The 19,454-nt window shown below is 49.2% G+C and overlaps 8 protein-coding genes across 8 annotated transcripts; 5 read left to right on the top strand and 3 right to left on the bottom strand.

Moving 5' to 3' along the window:
* Nucleotides 1–804: 804 nt before the first annotated feature.
* Nucleotides 805–2,498, top strand: N7481_003124 (histidine phosphatase family protein; the record flags this gene model as incomplete). Its single annotated transcript, XM_057262343.1, has 3 exons — nucleotides 805–1,399; nucleotides 1,456–1,585; nucleotides 1,652–2,498. 3 exons carry the CDS (start codon nucleotides 805–807, stop codon nucleotides 2,496–2,498), a joined length of 1,572 nt encoding a protein of 523 aa, XP_057124004.1.
* Nucleotides 2,499–3,218: 720 nt separating this feature from the next.
* Nucleotides 3,219–5,573, top strand: N7481_003123 (uncharacterized protein; the record flags this gene model as incomplete). The annotated part of the gene is made up of 5 exons (XM_057262342.1): nucleotides 3,219–3,266; nucleotides 3,322–3,449; nucleotides 3,520–3,806; nucleotides 3,858–5,064; nucleotides 5,120–5,573. 5 exons carry the CDS (start codon nucleotides 3,219–3,221, stop codon nucleotides 5,571–5,573), a joined length of 2,124 nt encoding a protein of 707 aa, XP_057124003.1.
* Nucleotides 5,574–5,743: 170 nt separating this feature from the next.
* On the bottom strand, nucleotides 5,744–7,533 carry N7481_003122 (CoA-transferase family III; the record flags this gene model as incomplete). Its single annotated transcript, XM_057262341.1, has 2 exons — nucleotides 5,744–6,529; nucleotides 6,589–7,533. 2 exons carry the CDS (start codon nucleotides 7,531–7,533, stop codon nucleotides 5,744–5,746), a joined length of 1,731 nt encoding a protein of 576 aa, XP_057124002.1.
* A 524-nt stretch (nucleotides 7,534–8,057) lies between these two features.
* On the top strand, nucleotides 8,058–10,362 carry N7481_003121 (acyclic terpene utilization AtuA family protein; the record flags this gene model as incomplete). Its single annotated transcript, XM_057262340.1, has 7 exons — nucleotides 8,058–8,115; nucleotides 8,179–8,253; nucleotides 8,319–8,497; nucleotides 8,577–9,214; nucleotides 9,307–9,510; nucleotides 9,578–9,717; nucleotides 9,812–10,362. The coding sequence occupies 7 exons, from the start codon at nucleotides 8,058–8,060 to the stop codon at nucleotides 10,360–10,362; spliced, it is 1,845 nt and encodes a 614-aa protein (XP_057124001.1).
* A 247-nt stretch (nucleotides 10,363–10,609) lies between these two features.
* N7481_003120 (E set domain-containing protein) lies at nucleotides 10,610–11,150 on the top strand (the record flags this gene model as incomplete). Its single annotated transcript, XM_057262339.1, has 3 exons — nucleotides 10,610–10,864; nucleotides 10,916–10,964; nucleotides 11,023–11,150. The coding sequence occupies 3 exons, from the start codon at nucleotides 10,610–10,612 to the stop codon at nucleotides 11,148–11,150; spliced, it is 432 nt and encodes a 143-aa protein (XP_057124000.1).
* A 1,705-nt stretch (nucleotides 11,151–12,855) lies between these two features.
* Nucleotides 12,856–14,527, bottom strand: N7481_003119 (dolichyl-diphosphooligosaccharide--protein glycotransferase subunit OST1; the record flags this gene model as incomplete). The annotated part of the gene is made up of 3 exons (XM_057262338.1): nucleotides 12,856–12,981; nucleotides 13,053–14,088; nucleotides 14,187–14,527. 3 exons carry the CDS (start codon nucleotides 14,525–14,527, stop codon nucleotides 12,856–12,858), a joined length of 1,503 nt encoding a protein of 500 aa, XP_057123999.1.
* An 89-nt stretch (nucleotides 14,528–14,616) lies between these two features.
* N7481_003118 (pseudouridine-5'-phosphate glycosidase/carbohydrate kinase family protein) lies at nucleotides 14,617–17,575 on the top strand (the record flags this gene model as incomplete). Its single annotated transcript, XM_057262337.1, has 8 exons — nucleotides 14,617–14,974; nucleotides 15,062–15,270; nucleotides 15,326–15,425; nucleotides 15,486–15,527; nucleotides 15,594–15,707; nucleotides 15,769–15,825; nucleotides 15,955–16,174; nucleotides 16,243–17,575. The coding sequence occupies 8 exons, from the start codon at nucleotides 14,617–14,619 to the stop codon at nucleotides 17,573–17,575; spliced, it is 2,433 nt and encodes an 810-aa protein (XP_057123998.1).
* Nucleotides 17,576–17,683: 108 nt separating this feature from the next.
* N7481_003117 (dienelactone hydrolase) lies at nucleotides 17,684–19,331 on the bottom strand (the record flags this gene model as incomplete). The annotated part of the gene is made up of 3 exons (XM_057262336.1): nucleotides 17,684–18,009; nucleotides 18,086–18,814; nucleotides 18,917–19,331. The coding sequence occupies 3 exons, from the start codon at nucleotides 19,329–19,331 to the stop codon at nucleotides 17,684–17,686; spliced, it is 1,470 nt and encodes a 489-aa protein (XP_057123997.1).
* Nucleotides 19,332–19,454: the final 123 nt, after the last annotated feature.

The following is a 19,454-nucleotide window of genomic DNA, read 5'->3' as shown; positions in this document are numbered from 1 at the left end:
TCTCTTTTTTCTTTTTCATTCGGATGATTGTGTAGTTTTTTGTGGTTGTCCTCTCATGATGGATAAGCAAATACAACACACCATGAAAAGTTAATTAGGTATATTTAGCAATGCCAATACCAACTTGAAACTAGCAATATCTGTCACCAGATGCTCAGGAACTCGAGAATTTCAAATTCTAACCTGGAGATTAGATACAGCTTCAGTGGACTTCGTGGTTTAAATGATCTATCCCGACCTTGGAACCTTGGAAGATATATAAAGGTGGTGCCTAGTAGATTCTACCACGTGCGCTCAGCCCTAGGTATTTACGCGCCGATAAGTTTAAATTTCACCTTGGCCTCGGCCGCTATTATTATTATTTTTCATAGCCCTATTGGTATTTCTTCGATTCTGTCTCTTTCCAAGATTTTGAATAGCATCGACTCAAAGGACCTTAATATCCGACCGGTCAAGTCCATGCGAGGGTCATCCTCCAATGTCGCATTCTCACGAAACCTTCCCGAAAGGATCGGCGCTCAATAAGCCTCTTAAAGCTGTGGAACAACAATGACCCGACTAAGTGGGACAACCCGCGGATTCGAAGATGCCTCCGCCAGAAAAGTTCATCTTCAAGTGTCCTCAATTGCAGAATTGAAACTTGAAAGGACTGCCGTCGCGTCAATCTACACCTACGTGGTTGATAAAGAGAACTTGGAGCTCAGGGGTCGCATTTTCGGCATCAACATCCCATTTCGGAAGCTTTCCGCGATCAGAACCCCCTCATTTCCAATTCAATTGCCCATCAATTGAACTGAAGCAGTCATGAAGGGAATCATTGGCGCGACAGCGATTCTTATCGCCGGCGCTACTGCCACTGGCACTTCGTCTGCCTCTGGCTCTGCCCCAACAGGCGCTGAATACGCGTCTGGCTTTGACATGACCAAGAGCTGGGCCAACCTGAGCCCATACAAAGACGCCACTAGCTTCGGCTTGCCTAAGGGTGTGCCTCAGGGATGTGAACTGTCGCAGGTGCACGTTCTGCATCGTCATGCGGAGCGGTACCCCACAGACTACCCTCTTGACGGTGCAGGCATGCAGGACTTTGCGGCCAAATTCACCAACTATAGCAAGGCCCACCCCGGCAAGAAGATTGGTACCGGTCCATTGAAGTTCCTGAATGATTGGGACTATGTAATTGGCTCGGATATTCTGATGGAGACTGGTGCTGCTACCGAAGCTACCTCCGGTGCCCATTTCTGGATCAAGTACGGCCGACTTCTCTATCGTCCTGACCGGGACCATGTTGCTGCTTGGAATGAGTCTCTCAATGTCTGGCCAAACGGGACTGCTCGCCCCAAGCCTGTTTTCCGAACCACTTCTCAAAGCCGTATTTTGGAGAGTGCTCGCTGGTGGCTCAGTGAGTAGAAGTCTCACCCCAGCCTATGCCCTGAAAAACAACTTACCCATTGATAGGTGGTTACTTTGGTAACAGCGGTGCAAACAGCTCTTACGACCAGTATGATCTGGTTGTCATCCCTGAGACATCTCCCTTCAATAACACTCTGGCTTCTTACGAGTCTTGCCCCGGAGATATGACTGAAGGGTAAGCAAGCCTACATCTCGCCCCCCGTCCGACCAACGCGAGGAGGTGACATTAATTGAAGCGCAGTGACAATGCCGCCGAAACTTTCATCTCACAATACACCAAGGATGCCCGTACCCGTCTTTCGCAGTACTTCCCCAAGGACTTTAATTTGACCGCGATGGACGTCCTAGCCATGCAAAACCTCTGCGCATACGAATACACCAGCTTCGCTGGCTCATCTTTCTGCTCGCTCTTTACCGAGCAAGAGTGGAAGGACTTCGCTTACAACGTCGACATCCAGTACTATGGTGACTACGCCTACGGCTCACCGACCGGCCGCGCTCAAGGCATCGGCTACGTCCTCGAACTAGCTGCCCGCCTGCAACACAAGCTGATTACCACAAGCGACACCAGTATCAACTACACATACGACAACAACGAAGCCCAATTCCCCTTCGACCAGCCCTTCTACATGGACATGTCGCACGATGACATTATCTTGTCCGTAATCAACGCCCTCGGCCTCGATCACTTCAAATTCGGTCCCAACGGTCTGCCCAGCGACTTGCCCCATGCTCCATCCCAGCGCGCCTTTGCCCTAAGCGATATGACCCCCTTCGGTGCCAGACTCATGTCGGAGATCTGGTCTTGCCCTGCCAATACTTCGTTCGAGGAGTTGGACCCCGTGCTGTATACCAACCCGACTCTCAAGAGCAATGATACTACCAAGTATATTCGCTTTGTACTGAACGGTGCCCCGCTGCCGACTAAGGGCCTTGTTGGCTGTGAAGGTGCTAAGAATGGGTTCTGTCCTGTGGATCGGTTCTTGCGTGGTGTTCCGACCCTTAAGAAGAATGCTCAGTACCAGCATGCTTGCTTCGGCAAGTATCCTACCGGCCACCAGGTCTCAGATGGTGTTCCCCGCTCTTAAAAGAGTGAAGCACCATTTGTGATGACTGACAGGTGCATTTTCTTGAAGGAAATCGAGTTCAGTGCGCTTTGAATACTTTTGCATAGTATCGCTTTACCTTGTACGGTGTCCATAGTACAAAGTGGTATTCTACATAATCAAGTTCAAACTTACCAAGTCAAGCCGCGAATCTCCCCCAGTCGGTAAGAAATACCCTTAGGCCCTAGAGATCTCAGAGTCGAGTTTCAATTTATTGCTAGGCCTCTATAGAAACCCTTACTTTGAGAATTCGTAATGCCGTATTGGTTTGGGAACGCCCTGGCTGAACCACAGCCTCCACAATACAATCAAATGTAGAATAAAACATGCATATATTTCGTATAGCCTAATTTAAAATAAATATGGTCCGGAAATTAAAATTGTTCATAGCAAGTTCAGGTTCCTTCCGATTCGCTCACTCCAACGCGAACCCTTGGCACGTGACTTTTTCGCCTTTGTCGGATGTCGCGGTTGATTCGATTCAACCGACTGTCATGCAGTTTATAACTTGACTTGATCCCATTTGACCTTTTTCTCAATACATGATTCTCAGAAATATCGATTCTTAAAACTACCTATGAAAAACTCGCTAGTCTGCAAAATTGACTGTTGACGAGGAAGCTAGACTTGGTTCTGTCGCGCTCCTTGTGTCGGCTTTTGGAAGACTGAGAGAGATGTCGGTTCTGGCATAGACTTCCAAACATGGAAAAGCAGCAAGGTTCTCGTGTTGAGAAAATCCGCCCTGCCAAGGTTCGTGGAACCCAACATGGTAGGAGTCGCGTACATTGAATCTAACCCGGTTCAGGCTTGCAATACTTGCCGACGAAAAAAAGTCAAGTGTGATGGGAAACGGCCAGCTTGCTCATCATGTAGTATTTTTAAGCTCCCCTGCGGCTTCGAGGATGCAGGAACAAAAACGAATCGCCCCAGCAGGTGAGTTAAGTTCCCCCTTTTTTGCGTGCCGCCTCAATGAGACAAACGAAACCAACTTGCGATTTTGTAGGAAATACGTGGAGGATCTTGAACAGCGTGTCAGGCGGATGGATGATGAATTGCAGCGGCTGAGACAAAATGAGAAATCGCTTCAGCAAAGTGGCCATAACTTCACACCCCATCGACCCACTACGGACAGGCCTGAGTCTGATCATTTCGACACACGGAAAAGGGGAGAGGGTAATGTTATAATGGAACCTTTGTCCCCAGAAAATGAACCTTCCCAGGCCGATCAGGACACGTCTGATCAGCCATCTTACGTTCTACGAACGCAGGACGGCAAGATGCGCTTCTTCGGTACGTCTATCACATCACTCCTGACGTTCAGAATTTGACTTGATAATTCAGGAGCGTCTTCTGGATTTGGAGTGCATCGCAATCAAGCTTTCAGGATCCCAAAGGGCAAACAGCCAAAGCTGGACCGGGAGCATGCGGCCCGATACAGTGCTACCCAGTGGCCGTTGACAAACTGGATTCCAAGAATCCTTCAAGACACCTTTGAGCATCGAGCCGCTCAGCCTTTGCCATCAAAAGATGACACAATGAGTCTGGTTGCCGAATTTCTTTCTAGCTTCAACCGCACTATTCCGCTAGTCGATGAAATATCTCTGATGAGTTTGGCGGAAAGACAATTCTCCTGGAATCCGGATGATAGTCCCTCATCATGGATATTGCTCAACGTTGTTATGGCCTTTTCTTACAGAGAGCGAGCGCAAGAACCCACCGATGCCAGCAATAACTGGCAAAAATCACTGGGCCACGTCAAAAACGCAATGAATGTGGTGGTAGACCTTTTCATGCGCAATGCCGACCTCCCTGCTGTACAAGGGCTACTGGGGCTGGCTCTTTACTTCCAAGGCACGCCTAATGCTCAAGCCCTGTTCATGTTCGCCGCCTCGGCAATGCGCCTGGCACACTCTATTGGGTTACACCGTAATACTACGTCGGGTTTCACACTTGCGGAGATTGAAGAAAGACGAAGAACATTCTGGATATCATTTATTTTGGATGCAGATATCTCTCTCCGGGTTGGGCGCCCGCCGGCTCAGGACATGGATGATTATAACACGCCGCTGCCAGCCGAGTCGCCTCACGATGGTCGGGGTATCATTTCTATTAATGGAACCTCGATCAACTTCTTTCGTCAATTGGCTCAATTTGCAACAGTACAAAGACTTATATATCGGCATCTACAGACCGTAGCCGTCATCCAAAAACCCAAGGAGGTAGCCTTCGAATCGGCCAAGGCTTGCGAAGAAGCCTTATTGCAATGGAAAACTCCTATTCTTCATATCTTTGAGCCAGAAAAGATATTTAATTCTGAACCAAATAACTCTAGGGAACACATCCTTCGATTGAATCTTGCCTACCATTGTTGCTATGCAAATCTCCGCCAAATGCCCTTGGTTACGACCTCTGCCAACGATTCATCCAATGAGTCCCAATCCGAGGTTGACAAAGGCGTTGCAGCACTCTGCGTACGCTCCATTGATTCTGCCCGGTCTGCCCTTTCTTTGCTACCGTACGTCCGTTTGCTGGCATCTGACTACAGATGGTGAGTTGGTTAATAGCGAATGTTCACAAACGCCATCTAATCTCGAACCAATAAGGAACGTGCTTTATTTCTTCGCCACAGCAGCTGTTGCATTGTCATCTGAAATTCACACTCATTCTGCCCATAAGAATTCCCATCGTGATCTAAGCATGATTAGCGAAGTGACAAAATTCCTCGCAAATGTTTCTTGTGAAGAACCAGGCACTTTTGTCGATTTCATATTGAGTGTATGCTCCGATTTGGAACACTCTGCCAGATGCGCTTTCCACCAAGCACAGAACGATGCCATTGATCCAGACGCAACCAATCTCAACGAAAATTTCAGCAATACAGACAGCGCTATGCCTGAGCAGCAACAGCAGCCTCGTGTCTACCCTGACCAAAGTGTCTTTAATGAGGTTGATCTTCTTACTGACACTAACCCCGAGTTGTTCAATGCACAATGGTCAGTCCCACCGTTCTGGAATTTACAAGACATGTTTATCGGCATGCCATCATCTTCGAATTGAACAGAGGGAAAATAAATGCATTTGTTTGAGACTTTCGAGTTGATCATTATTCAACGGCTCGACGCCACGGTATACAAATCAAGGACATGTTCTGTATTAAAATGACTTGATAATGCGATGAGACACTTCTTATGGCAATCTACCTGTTAGATATCAATGGTCCTTTATATTCAGAGCCAGGTTGATGAGCGGTCATGATGGCAATGAGGCACGGGTGGTGATGTCCACCTTGGTGTTGATTCCTCATCCCCGAGTCGCGCAACAGGCTTCAAGATAGTCTGGCGTTTCCAGAATCCCCCTTCGAAGGTTGTCATCAGCTTCGAGTCTTCATCCAGATAACCAGGAAGAGCTTTCTGCCACCCATTCACAACCGATACCAAAACCTCCGAGACGTACTGGTCCGGGGTAGTGTCTGGGAACGCAAGGCGCTTGGCGGTATCTTGGACAACGTCGATCGGGTACAAACCAACTTCCTGGTCCAGAGATATGGCATCCGCAGCAACAAGGGAGCTAGTAACGTGATATGAACCACCATTTATCGCGCGATCGCGAATTGCCATCATGGCTGCCAATGCGCCCACAATTCCAGTAACCATGTCGGAGACCGGGAGAGGTGGTAACACACTCTTTCCTTCTTCGTGACCCTGCGATCTGCCCATAACATAGGAGCTTCCGGATGCGGCATCTCCGATTTGCTGCCAGCCCGGTCGTGCATGGAAAGGACCATCCGGTCCATAGGCATTTTCGTCAACATAAACGATTCCTTTGTTTCTCTTGGCGGCTAATTCCAAAAGGTCATGTAGGCCGAGGCCCCTGTTTTTCAAAGATTCCATTCGGAAGCCTTGAATGAAGATGTCAACATCGGCGAGAAGCTCTTGGAGACGAGTCATGTCTTCCGGCTTGGTAATGTCAAGGTCAATGGTCCGTTTTCCCGCGTTCAAGACAAGTTGCAACACCTATGCCATGAGTATATTGTCAATGTTATGCTCACCCGGGGGACCACAAGGCAACTTACATTCAGGTCGATCAGTCTGCTACAATTCACCCGGATAACATCGGCTCCGTAAGATGCCAGCGTGACACCGATCTGAGGACCGGCAATAATTCGAACCATCTCCAGGACCTTGATTCCGGCAAGCGGGCGATGATCAGGTAGATCCTTGACGAGCGGTACGGGGGGTGTTGATTTAGCATATTTCTGTTCGGCAAAATTCACCAAAGGGTGCATGTTCAGCCTTTTTCCCATCTCAGTCTTCCTCCAGCCTTCAGGTGAGTAGCAAATACTTCCACAGAGACCATGGCGCACGTTGTGCATCTCAAGCTCATCCGGGCTCCACTGAAGGATATGTTTTTGAATATAGTCGTAGTATTCCTGAGGCCTGTCGAATTTGACGCTGGCGTCAATTCCCATAGACTCGAGTGTTTTTGCAGCATCCAAAGAACCATGCAACTGATACCAGACTTTGGGATCTTTGGTTTGGAAAATCGCCGTCGTTCGGCCAGCGATGCCCTGGAATACACCATGCTCATAGTCTTTGGGAAATAAAGACCCCATTTTTCCCGACTTCATCCATGCCGACATGTCCAGGCCTTCGATGTGGGTGGTGAAGACGGAACCAAGCCAAATTCCAGCGTGGTCAGTGTCCACTGTGACACTGCCCTCTGTCACAGGCTTTCCATCACGAAGCTCCAGCAACTCATTTCCGACTAGACCGGCCATAGCATGAAGCACGGCGCTCGTAACAGCGGATTTAATTGGGCCTGGAACCATGGGCTTTGGCTGCCCCTCAAAGTGAACAGTGTCCCATGCGGCCTTGTTCTGGGTGAAACCAGGTGTTCTGGACGCGATGATCTCGAATACCCGCTTGGCATCTTCTGGCACGGGAAGGACAGTCTTGTCGATAAATGTGCCTGGGCCGTACACATCTGTGCCGGGAATTGTTTCGTGGGGAATGGCCATGTTGGGTGAAATGAGTGTGTCCGGATGTACAGTAGGATGGAGAGCGTCAATGCCGATCGAGTTATGAAGTTGAAAAGATCCGCCACGGAACTATGGGGTTAAAAAGGTTAATAACGAAGTTGACATCAATAATTACCAAAGTGAATATTCCCCCACTAGATATTGTACCCCTATTGTTTTCTCTCGGCCCCCACGGCCCGTGCAGCCAACTCTCCGTGGGCCACGGGAAAAACCGCCCGATGGCCCGCCTCAGCCCACCTAATGTAAGGTAAAACCTGATCTATGACTACCTCGGTCGAATCATTGCAAATTATTACGTTACCCCACAGCGCCGAAAAAGTAGTCCGTGGGCCTCGGACCACGGATTTTGGCATCCCTCCTTGCTTCTTGAGAGTGTTGAAACACGGATATAAGATGTGCTTTGGGTCTCAATTGAGAATTGCCGTAGATCCTTTCAAAGTGTTCCATTAGGTTATTCAGCTTCGATCCAAATCTTAAATTTAAATTCGCTCTCTGTCATCAAAATGGTACTCGATACTGAAAAACGACCTGTGAAAGTAGCCAACTGTTCCGGCTACCATGGTATGTTTACATAGTTTACCCCACTGAATACCTTCGGGCTCTTTATTAAATCTTGCGGGGTAGGGGACCCGGCTTTCGAAATGTACCGACAGGCCACACTGGGCGATGTTGATTTTATTACTGGCGACTATCTTGCTGGTGTGTATTTACATTCTACCTTCCATCGGTAACCTACCGGATTAGCAGCTGATATAGTATCCCAGAGGTAAATCTGGCCAATAACGCCCAGGCTTGGAGAAATGGAGAGCATCCGGGGTATGAACCAACCGCCTGGGATGGTCTTCAGCAGACAATAGATGTTATTGCCCAAAAAGGGATCCGAGTTGTCATCAATGGGGGTGCTCTCGATCCCAAAGCACTTGCACTAAAGGTGGAGACTTTGGTCAGTGAATGTTCTTTTTTGAATCGACATCTATCTGTAAAGACTTGGGATCCAATAGCTGACCCTTTCGATTTACTAGGTTTCCGAAAAGAAACTCAATATTCGTGTTGCGTATCTTTCGGGTGATGACTTATATCCAGCTCTTGGCCCAAATATGCCAACCACAAAGGAGGAATTGCGGCACCTAGATTCCACCAACATTTCCACAGCACCAGCCGAGCTTACTTATGCGTTTCTCAACAATGGTGGGGACCCAGTTCCAATGATCTCCGCACACGCATATCTCGGAGCTCGAGGAATTGTCGAAGGCCTGCGACGGGGAGCTGACATTGTCATCTGTGGTCGAGTTGCTGATGCCAGCCCTGTTATTGCTGCCGCTTGGTTCTGGCATGACTGGTGCGAAACAGACTATGACGAGCTCGCAGGATCTTTGATTGCTGGCCATCTCATTGAATGTTCGGCATATGTGACTGGTGGTAATTTCGCTGACTTTGATAATTATGACCTGGATAGCCTTATAGCGCCAGGGTTTCCAATCGCTGAAATCGCTAGGGATGGCACATGTGTGATTTCCAAGCATCCCGGAACAGATGGGTTCATTAACGTAGATACTGTTCGTTGTCAATTCTTGTACGAACTGCAGGGAAATACGTACCTCAACAGCGATGTCAGCGCCCATATTGCCGACGTACACGTCGAGGAGGCTGGGAACGATCGGTATGTGTGCTGTGGATGAAGCGGCTGCACCCTTGAAACCGTCTCGGATTTCATTACAGTTAAGTATACCTGAACTGATTAATGAATTACAGCGTATTGATATCCGGCATTCGAGGATCACCCCCACCGCCGACAACAAAATGTGCGATCTTTTACCAAGGAGGATATGAAGCCCAGCTTCTTCTCAATGCGACTGGATATGGTACTCCCAAGAAGTGGGATCTTCTCGAAAAGCAACTCCGTCACTTTATTCCAGCAGATATCATAAATGATCTGGAAACATTAGAGTTTCAACGGTAAGCAATCGAGCAGATCTAAAGTGGCTTCATTGGGGCGCAGAATAATGCTAACATATGGAACTAGAGTCGGAGTCGCCGCTCAAAATCCAAGCTCTCAGCTAGACAGCACAACCTACCTTCGAGTACTCAGTACGTCGAGAAAGCAGAGCGCTGTCATTGCCGTAGCAAAGGCAATGGGAAATATTTCTCTCAGGCATTTCTCTGGTATGTACAAGATCCGCTGCATTTTGTTCTACATAATTCATAAAAGAAAATGAAAACGAAAATGAGAAAAACTAACAATAGGCTCACAACAAAGGTTTCCACGCTTCGTTGGATATGCGAACAGCAATTCCCAGACCATTCCTTGCCTACTATCCTGCAATAGTCAGCCAATCAGATATCAACGAGACGATCAACTTCATCGACGGACCGAAGATCTCATCTTTCGGGACCGGGCACCCAGCCCGATACGAAGAACTTGGCACGCGCGATACCTATGATCCCAAGGAGCCACAGATATATGCCTGCGATACTAAACAGATTAGACTAGGGGATGTCGCCCTAGGTCGATCAGGAGATAAGGGTGGGAATCTCAACGTGGGGTTCTTCCCTAAAAGCTCTTGTCATTGGCCTTGGCTGCGGGATTACATGACCAAAGATCGTATGCGCCAGCTTATTGGAACAGACTGGGATGACAGTTTCTTCATCGAGCGTGTTGAGTTCCCTCATATACACGCTGTGCATTTTGTTGTTTACGGAATTTTGGGTCGCGGTGTGAGCAGCTCTAGCCGCCTTGATGGCTTCGGAAAGGGCTTCTTGGATTATGTTCGGGATAAATTTGTTGAAGTGCCCGTTGATATTTTCTAAAATTGAACGTCATTGAGTTGGTGCATACTGCTTCAACGTTGAAAAAAGGGTCATGATGAAGCGAGCGTAGCTAGATTGGATATGTCGGAAATACACCGCCTCATCCAGATCACGCAACCTTCACTTAAAAACTGGCAAAACTTTCTCCACCGCCTAACCAACAGAGCCGCACTAAATGAGCTTTAATATTCAAACTCACCATCAATTCAATTCACTTGCCCTCTCATTTGTCTATATAACCAGCGAAATGGCCGTGGAGAAGAGGAACGTCATATTCTTGGCTATTGTCCTTGAGATCGAGGGACGCGAGGATATCACTCTTGACATCTCTACTCCGGACTCGCGCAAGAAGCTATCCGAGCACCCCGTTACACTCAAAGAGGGCGCTATCTACCAACTGAAAATTGTCTTCAGGGTGCGCTTGGATGTCATTCGTGGTTTGAATTACTTTGAAGAAAAGAAACGCCAGGGCATTCTCATCGAGAAGAGCGAAACTCTCATGGTGAGTAGCGACGTCATCGTCTGTATATTACGCAACTAACAGAGCTAATAGGGTGCATATGCCCCTGTTCTAGAGGGCCAACCTGACTTTGAAGTGACATGTGAGTTAACAAGCACCTGGGGGGCTTCCCTTATATGAAACTAAAACCTTTCTATCAGTTGGTGGCGAAGAAGTTCCGTCCGGCATGGGGGTCTTTGGAAGATATGATGTAACGTCTTCTTTCGCGGACGAGAAAAACCACTATCTTGACGTCCAGTGGGCCTACGAGGTCACGGAGGACTGGTGAAATAAGTCAGTTCGAGTTATACATAACGATAGCAACGCACTATCCAAAATACGCTGCGGATGCTTAACGAGAACATTGAAAGTTCTTGCATGATTCATAAATTTAATACCTACCAGTAGATAAAAGACATGCATCAAATATGTTCCTGGGGCGATATTATGGGCCATTCAAGGGATAGAAAATCACCAGCATAGCACGTCGGTTGTACTTATATTCCCCGCGCCGCGCGTCACTCCGGCATGATATTTCAAGTTATTTACCTACTAGTAGGTTACAATATAAGCGCCAAAACTGGAATTGGCCTTCCCATGTTTCACACCATGATGGCATATTGGCCCTGTGAAAAATTTTCCTGAGGATTATTGCTCACAAGGACACTTGTCTCTTACACTTACTTTCGCCTGTGCATTCAGCCCCCCCCAACGGTTACATCTTTTGAGGTTCGGAAGGGCTAAACGGATGTAGTATGTAGTTAAAGCTCACCAAATAGTACATGCATGAAACGGAGCGCTCTATCATAGAACATATTTTGATCCATTTTGCGCCCCAAACGCTTGATCTCGATCTATATGAGGTGGAACAGAAGGATCTGGCCTTTGGTTATGATTGAGTCAGTATGATCAGTCGATCATGCCTTTTTCAACGTAGCAATGCGAAGGCCAATGATAGACGATGATAAAAGATCCTGCAATCAAAATATAAAGACTTGGCCCATTGGAACTCTGAAAATATGGATGACTTCCTCAAGAAGCTGTGAGTTGAAATATCTTGTATTGTTCCCACGTGAACTATATAGTGAAATTGACAAAATCTAGAGATGACAGCATTCCTACGGACTATGACGGGTACTTCATTGATTTCCTCAATAGTCAGATTGATGGAACATACGTATGGTTTTGCCCAAACCATTGACGATTCGAGCCAGTCCGCCATTACCCACAATTACGAGGATCCTTCTTCATCTACTAATATTTTCGTGGGAATCCCCCTCTGCGATCTTGACGCCATTGAGGAGTTTTAGAGATCGCATCATGATGATTGGGATGGTATTATAACGACTGCACAGGTGAAGCTACCATTTACTCCTCCACTTGATTTACTAGTATACTAATATATTGCGCGTTTCCCAGGGCACTGCTCAATACATTGCTCAAGAAAGCTGTGCGCAATACAACATCACAATCGACAGCAAGACTCAAAGTTGGCCTCTCAGTGAGGTCGATTTTCAAACAGAACTCAGGCTGCTTTGGCTTTAAGCGGATGGGCTCTGTGAAGTTTAGTTCTATAACTACTATTACCTAGGCGTTAGTGATACGTAGCTCAAAGTTCAAGAGGAGTCCAATTTGAGTTGAGTTATATTTGGCTTATGTGTGATTCATGTACAACTTATCTGTAGAAGAAATTGCTTGGATAGGTAGGGTAGATGAGAAAAAATCCAGTTATAACCTTGGAAATTTTGGAGCATCTGAAGGCTTTTCTAACCAGTATCCGAGAAGATATTCGGAGTTGTTACTAGTAGGTACTTAAGTACATTCTTACGTATATAGAGGGATGTCCGCAATATAGCTGTATAGACCGAAAGCTCGTTACTACTAGCGGGTAACCAATGGGCAGAAAGAACTCGATTTGTATTCGATATAGAGACAGATGCAGGGCCTATAGAAAGACAATATGAAACATGCACCCTGGCAAAGAAACACTATCTTTAGCGCTTCTTGATGCTGACATCGATATTGCTAATTGCCCACAGAGCAATGAAAACGGAGAGCAAGCCACCGAAGAGAGTCAACGGCTTGCGCAAGGCATCCATCAAGGTGTAATCGTAGGTCACCTGTGCCACTATTAGCTATGTTTGAGAAAGGAAAGAAAGAGAAAAGCTTTCGAGTCGTGTGGGAAACTTACAATCAATTCCGCATCCCGCGCCTCATCAGTCAAGCCGTCAACCTCCAGGGTCAACGTAGTCCGACCAAGGGTATCCATGAAGGTCTTGTAAGAGGAAAGACCAGCACGGATCTGGTTTGCACCGGGAAGGCCATTGCTGGAAGAGCCCTCGGCAGTCTGGAATCGGACATTGTGCGCCCCTTCTGGAAGCACAACGCGAACGACAACACGCTCGTACTGAACGCCCTCAGATGCCTTGGGTCCCTGGATGAAGGGAACCTTGAGAACCCACGAGTCGGGCTTGGCAGTCTCGCGCAAGAAGGCGGCCAGATCGTTGTTCCAGCCGACCTTGAAGCTGTAGTTCCAGCCACCGAAGATGGGGTAGCGGGGCTTGAGCTCCAGGTTTCCGGCAGTCTTACCGTTACCGGGGCGGTAGCGGCTGGTCGAGACATTGCCAATGTCGTCAATGAAGTAAGGGTCGACGGAACCGGGCTTCAGAGGGTATGTGATCTCACGGACAGCAGAAGTCGGCGCGCGCTGGTAGTTGGCGAATGTCCAGTCAACACGAGAGAACTGGCTGGCCAATTCGGAGCCGTTGTTTCGTAGCCAGTAGCGGTCCTCGGTGGCCAGGTTTCCACCCCAGTGTGAGACTTCCAGATCACGCTCAAGCAGGTGCACGGTAACGACGGGGTTGGTGAACTCGTAGCGGACGGCGATCGGATACTCGGTGCCGGGAACGACCTTGGCCGTGTCGTAAGGCCCGTAGGTGTAGGTAGCGCCCTTGCGCTCGGGGTCGGCACCAGACTTGAGATCCGAGGTGGTGGTATAGTCGGGGATATCGGTGCTGGGGAATTTGACCTTGGTCTTTTGGGTGATGGTTTGGTAGGCAGAGGGGACGTAGGCAGAGAAAGCGTAGTGGAGATATTGCTTGTCGCTCTGGCCGATAGTCGCGGGGCGCGGGCTCAGCGAGTTCAACACAGAGTAAGAGATTCCCAGGGTGATCTGAGATTTCGGGGCCAGAGGCTCGGGAAGGTGGACAATGAAGTACTGGTTACCACTGTTGAAAGTAGAGTTAGCGATAGTTCCAGAGCTCCAATTACATGGAAATTGTATGGCAGCCATTGTATTTTCTTTTTCGTTTCAATTGGAGCGTACCTGGCAGAAACGACTTCAGTCGCATCGACCACAAATCGGCCCTTGTCGGTAGCCTTCTTATCTCGGACCTCGAAGCCACCTACTCGCTCAAACACATCTGAAGGGAAGGGAATGTAGTAGTCGGTCTGGGCCTGCTTGTCGATATTCTCCACGACAACATTGATGGTCTCGCGCACGTAACCCTTCTCCAAATTGGTGTTTCGAACGAGGTTGGTGTTCTTAAAGACCTGTTGGGGCTTGAAATCGGCTGGGAGAGCAAGTCGGGATGGTGATGTAAGGTTGGTTGCGGCAGCCAGGCTGGACGTCAATAGCCCCAGCACTGTGGCAGTGAAAAACCTCATGATGGCTGAGGAGATCACGCCGAGACAAATTCAATTGCGAAAAAGGTGGAGGGGTCGGAGGGGGTGGTTGATTGAACCAGTCAAGGTGGATGGAAGCTGCTGAGGTGTCCCCAGTCTATCAACTATCAACTATCGCTACGGCAGGCGCGGCGGCCACGAAGCGCACCTCCGCGCGCTTATCGGCGATAACAGCTTCTCCTCTTTTCTATTGCTACCCTGGAGTAAGGTACTTCAGCTACTCTGCCCACTCCATATCCTTCACAATGTTGGTCAGAGCTGCTCTTCGCTCCTGCTGGAGGCAGTCTCCACCTCGGATTCTTGCTCGTCAGCTCCATAACCTACACAGACACCCACAGAGTCGGTTCTTGAATGTATCCGAAGAGGTGCGCGATGCTGTCGCAACAGGCAAGCCAGTCGTTGCGTTGGAGACGACGATATATACGCACGGTATGCTTCTCATCTTTAAATATTATTGCACTTATTCTAGTTCACTACACTGCTACACATGCTAGAATGCTAAACTAACCCAACCAGGCTTTCCTTACCCTGAGAACATCGCTTTGGCAACTCTGTTGGAGTCGGTTGTTCGGGGCAATGGCGGCGTTCCTGCAACCATCGGCATACTAGGGGGTGTTGCCAAGGTTGGCATGAGTCCTGAAGAAATAATCGAGCTGGCCTCGACCGCAGAGAACAAGTCCGCCTTGAAGGTCTCCCGTCGGGATTTGGGGTATATCTGTGGGATGGTAGGTTCCCCGCATCACTTGGCACGCGAGGACGTAACAGCTAATGATGATCCAGGGCTTGGCTGGAAGAAAGATTCATGGTGGCACAACCATCTCTGGCACTATGATTCTCTCTGAATTGGCAGGGATTAAGATCTTTGGAACTGGTGGACTAGGTATTTACACCTTGCTACCTTACTGCCTTTCCATGAAACAAAGCTAACAGTAGCTACCAGGCGGTGTTCACCGCGGTGGTGAGAATTCGATGGATGTTTCCGGTATGCCAGCTCTCTTATGTCTCTTCGGGAGCGTACTTCACATACTTATTCTAATGCTTCTTTCAGCCGACCTGACTGAACTGGGACGGACACCAGTCACCGTCATCAGCTCTGGGTGCAAGAGCTTTTTAGACATCCCCCGGACCCTAGAATACCTCGAGACAGAAGGTGTCTGTGTAGGTACTTTTGCCGATGGACGTGATGGCGCAGTGGACTTCCCTGCCTTCTACACCCGAGACAGTGGAGTGCGAAGCCCCCCGTGTCATCCATAATGAAGCCGAAGCCGCCGCCATCGTCTGTAAGTTTGACTTATTTGATACTCCCCCATCATCCAACTGACCATGTTCCAGATGCGCAATCCAGACTCCCAGTCACATCTGGAATCCACTTTGCCAACCCCGTCCCTCTAGAATACCCGTCCCCAAAGCGGAGATGGACCTTGTCATTGAGGAGGCCGTCCGCCTCGCGGACGTAGAAGGCTACCGAGGCAGCGACAACACACCATTCGTGTTGTCCAAGATCAAAGAACTAAGCGGGGGCAAGAGTATAATCGCTAACCGTGCTTTGATTGAATCAAATGTTAAACGTGCCAGCCAGGTCGCGGTGGAGTTAGCCAAGCTGGAAGCAATGGAGCGAGGAACGTCGGGGTGAGTAGGATGCTTAGATACAGAATGAAAAACAGCATACTAAAGTCCGGAGCTCTTCTTGCGTATAGACATGCCATGCCCGTTTTCCTGAGCCCAACGCCGGAGCAAAACCCAACTCCGAAAGAGAATCCTCAACATATCATCCCCTCTGAGAAAACAACCTCAACCAACTTGAAGCAAACCGACGTACTCGTCGCAGGCTCCCTCGCAATCGACCTCTCATGCGACTACACCCCATTCGACAACGAACGCGCCCAAATCGCACCACTCCCACACACCTCCAACCCAGCCGTCATTAGCCAAAGCCTCGGCGGCGTCGGCCACAACGTCGCCCTAGCAGCCCGCTACATCGGAAGCGAAGTCCTCTTCTGCAGCGTGGTAGCGGACGACTTAAGCGGCCGAGCCGCCCTCGCAACCCTCGAAACAGAAGGGCTAAGCAGTGCAGGAATTCAAGTCCTCCCCGCGACAACCGGGGCCCGAACAGCGCAATACGTCGCCATCAACGATGCAAAGAAAGACCTATTAATCGCGATGGCAGACATGGGCATTGTAGAACTCTCGGAGCAACAGCTCGACCTCGAAGGGTTCTGGGAACCACTCCTAGAGCGCAGCAAACCTAGCTGGGTCGTCATCGACGCGAACTGGCGACCCGATGTCATCGCCAAATGGAGCTCTATTGCCCTTAAACACGGGGCCCGCGTAGCCTTTGAGCCCGTATCAACTGCCAAGTCGCGGCGTCTATTTGGACATGATGCGAGCGGTACTGGTGCGGCGATTGGACCTGCGAATACAATTCCTAACCACTCTGTCAGTCTCGCTTGCCCCAATCGTCTCGAGTTAGCAGCCATGTACGCCGCCGCCAGAGAAGCGCTTTTATTCGACTCGCCCGGGTGGTGGAGCATGATTAATGCGATGGGCTTGTCTCCTACAGGCTCGCGGGAACGTTTGATTGCCGCGACATCTGCTGCTCTCGTTGATGAAGGCCTGCCGCAGCAGTCCATTCAGCTTCTCCCATTCATTCCATGTCTGATCACTAAACTCGGTGATGCGGGTGCTCTCCTCACTCAGCTCCTACCGCCTGGTGATCCTCGCCTTACGGACCCCGAGTCTGCTCCCTATATCCTGGCTCGATCTGAGGTATCTACTGAGGCCTCTTTCGGCGGTGTTTATATGCGCTTGTTCCCGCCTGCTGCTACGTTGGCTCCTCATGAGGTCGTTAGCGTCAATGGGGCTGGAGATACCCTGCTCGGCGTCGTGGTTTCTGGGCTTGCTAAAGCGGGTTCGGCAGCGCGCATTGAAGATATTCTTCCAGTGGCGCAAGAGGCAAGTCGGAGGACACTGACCAGTGCAGGGGGTGTGAGTAAGGATCTTGCTAGCCTACGTTCTCAACTGGAGCAATAGATGGAAGGATGACAGGAGTTGATTGATATCCACTATAGCATAGCGCTTAAGAAATGCATTTCAGATATTTCTATTCATCAACTTCCTCGTGGAAGCTTTGCAATCTTGTTACCTACTCTGCGGTACTAGTGTTGGATCTAGTATCCCGGCTTGCACCAGCACGTCCGCCTGGTCCCAATACAAGCTTTGGTGAACAATCTTATCCGCGCAAAAGCTTGCCACAACAACGATTGTCACCTTAATATCGCGATTCGTAGGCTGGACACCAGGCAGTAGCCACGGTAATTCTGCTGTATGCGAGAAAGAAAAAGATATTTCATCCACAATGCGATCTGCACCGACAGTCCGCGACAACAGACGAAGATGTTGGTTGACTGGACCAGCAGGAAGAAAGGCATGCGAAAAGAAAGACCTCAAAGAATTCACCCCGGATCCTAGAATCAGTTAGTAGCCATAAATGATTGCAAAAGGAAAGAGAGAGAGAAATGCAAAAGAAAAAAAAAAACATACCACCAGCCTTCGTAGGAATACACTCCACACCAGCCTCACCCTCATGACCCTCCGCATCCCCAGCAGAAATCAACTCCAAAATCGCCTCACTCAGCGCATCCGCAGAACACCCACCATCACTGACACGCCCCTCTTTCCTCCCCATCTCCTCCAACAAAAGCGCCCAATACCTCTCCCAAACCGTCTCAATATCAACAACAGCCCAATTGCCCCCAACCTCAAAAGCGCGCCTCAAACAAGCCAACGCCCGACTCCACGCCAAACCTTCACAAACCGTATCCTCCTCCGTAACATTATGGCCCTTGATAACAGCATTGGACCCAGATCCAGAATCACCCGTCTTCCTCGCAGTCGCGAATTCGCGCTCCACAAATCGAAACCCTGCATCCGGGTACGTATAAACGTAGCAGCGATGCCGCTTCTTATACGTGACATCGCCCTCGGATGAAGAAATCGTAATCCACGGCCACAATGTCTCCGGGTCTGTTTTGGGTCCGGGAATATGGATTTGGATGGGGAGGTATGTTGTTGTCGGACCCGGGTCAAAAATAGACGATGTATCACAGCAAGCGGGGACACAATCCTCTGTATTGTATGGGTGGTGTGGGAGAGCCGCGGTGGATGTTAATGGGTAGTAGGCTATTAAAGCGACCAGGCGGGGGAAGGGATTTGTATTGCTTGCGACGAGGTGGTGGGAGGCGAGGAGGTAGTATGCTGGTCTGTTATATGCTAGTGGATGCTGAGTTAGCTGCTGCCGCTTCGCTCTTCTTTCACGAATAACCACACTATATTCATTCGAACCATCCATCTATTTTGAGGGAAGGTACATACCAACAATAGCATACCTCTCCCCAGCCTCGAGTTCATCCTCCCTCAAATGAACCGCATTATCCAAATGTTTCCGATCACGTTCCGGATCCCCACTGCACAAGAATGGCAGATACGAAACATCGAATCCCTCAGCTTGATACCGATGAAGAATGCGCTCGTCAATCTCGGGGGTATCGGATATCAAAATCAAGTGTCTGGGCGAGGGTTCCTCGGCCGGTGCGCGGCGGAGACGTTTATTCGAGCTCACGCTTAGCGAGCGACGTATGTGGCCGTGAGAAGAGGAATGAGCTGGAAGGGAGCCTGATCTTGGTCTTGATCCAGTAATATTTGCTGCTGTAGATTGCTGGTCATCTTGGGTTGTGTTTGGATTGGAGCTTGGCGCTCGTCCGGTTAGACGCCGGAAGACGTTCACCATTGCGGTAAGTATGGGTTGAGAAGTATACTCAACTCAACTCAACTCAATTCAATGGTGTTTGTCTCTTGGGTGGGATTGAGCTTGAAATAAGCTGGATCGTTGTCTTGCCGAGTGATCCGAGGG

The sequence above is a fragment of the Penicillium waksmanii genome, assembly GCF_028829765.1.
Source record: "Penicillium waksmanii strain IBT 27052 chromosome Unknown utg000004l:1.0-5674109.0:1.0-5678898.0, whole genome shotgun sequence".
NCBI classification, from domain to species: domain Eukaryota; kingdom Fungi; phylum Ascomycota; class Eurotiomycetes; order Eurotiales; family Aspergillaceae; genus Penicillium; species Penicillium waksmanii.
This window is presented reverse-complemented; position numbering and strand designations above follow the sequence as displayed.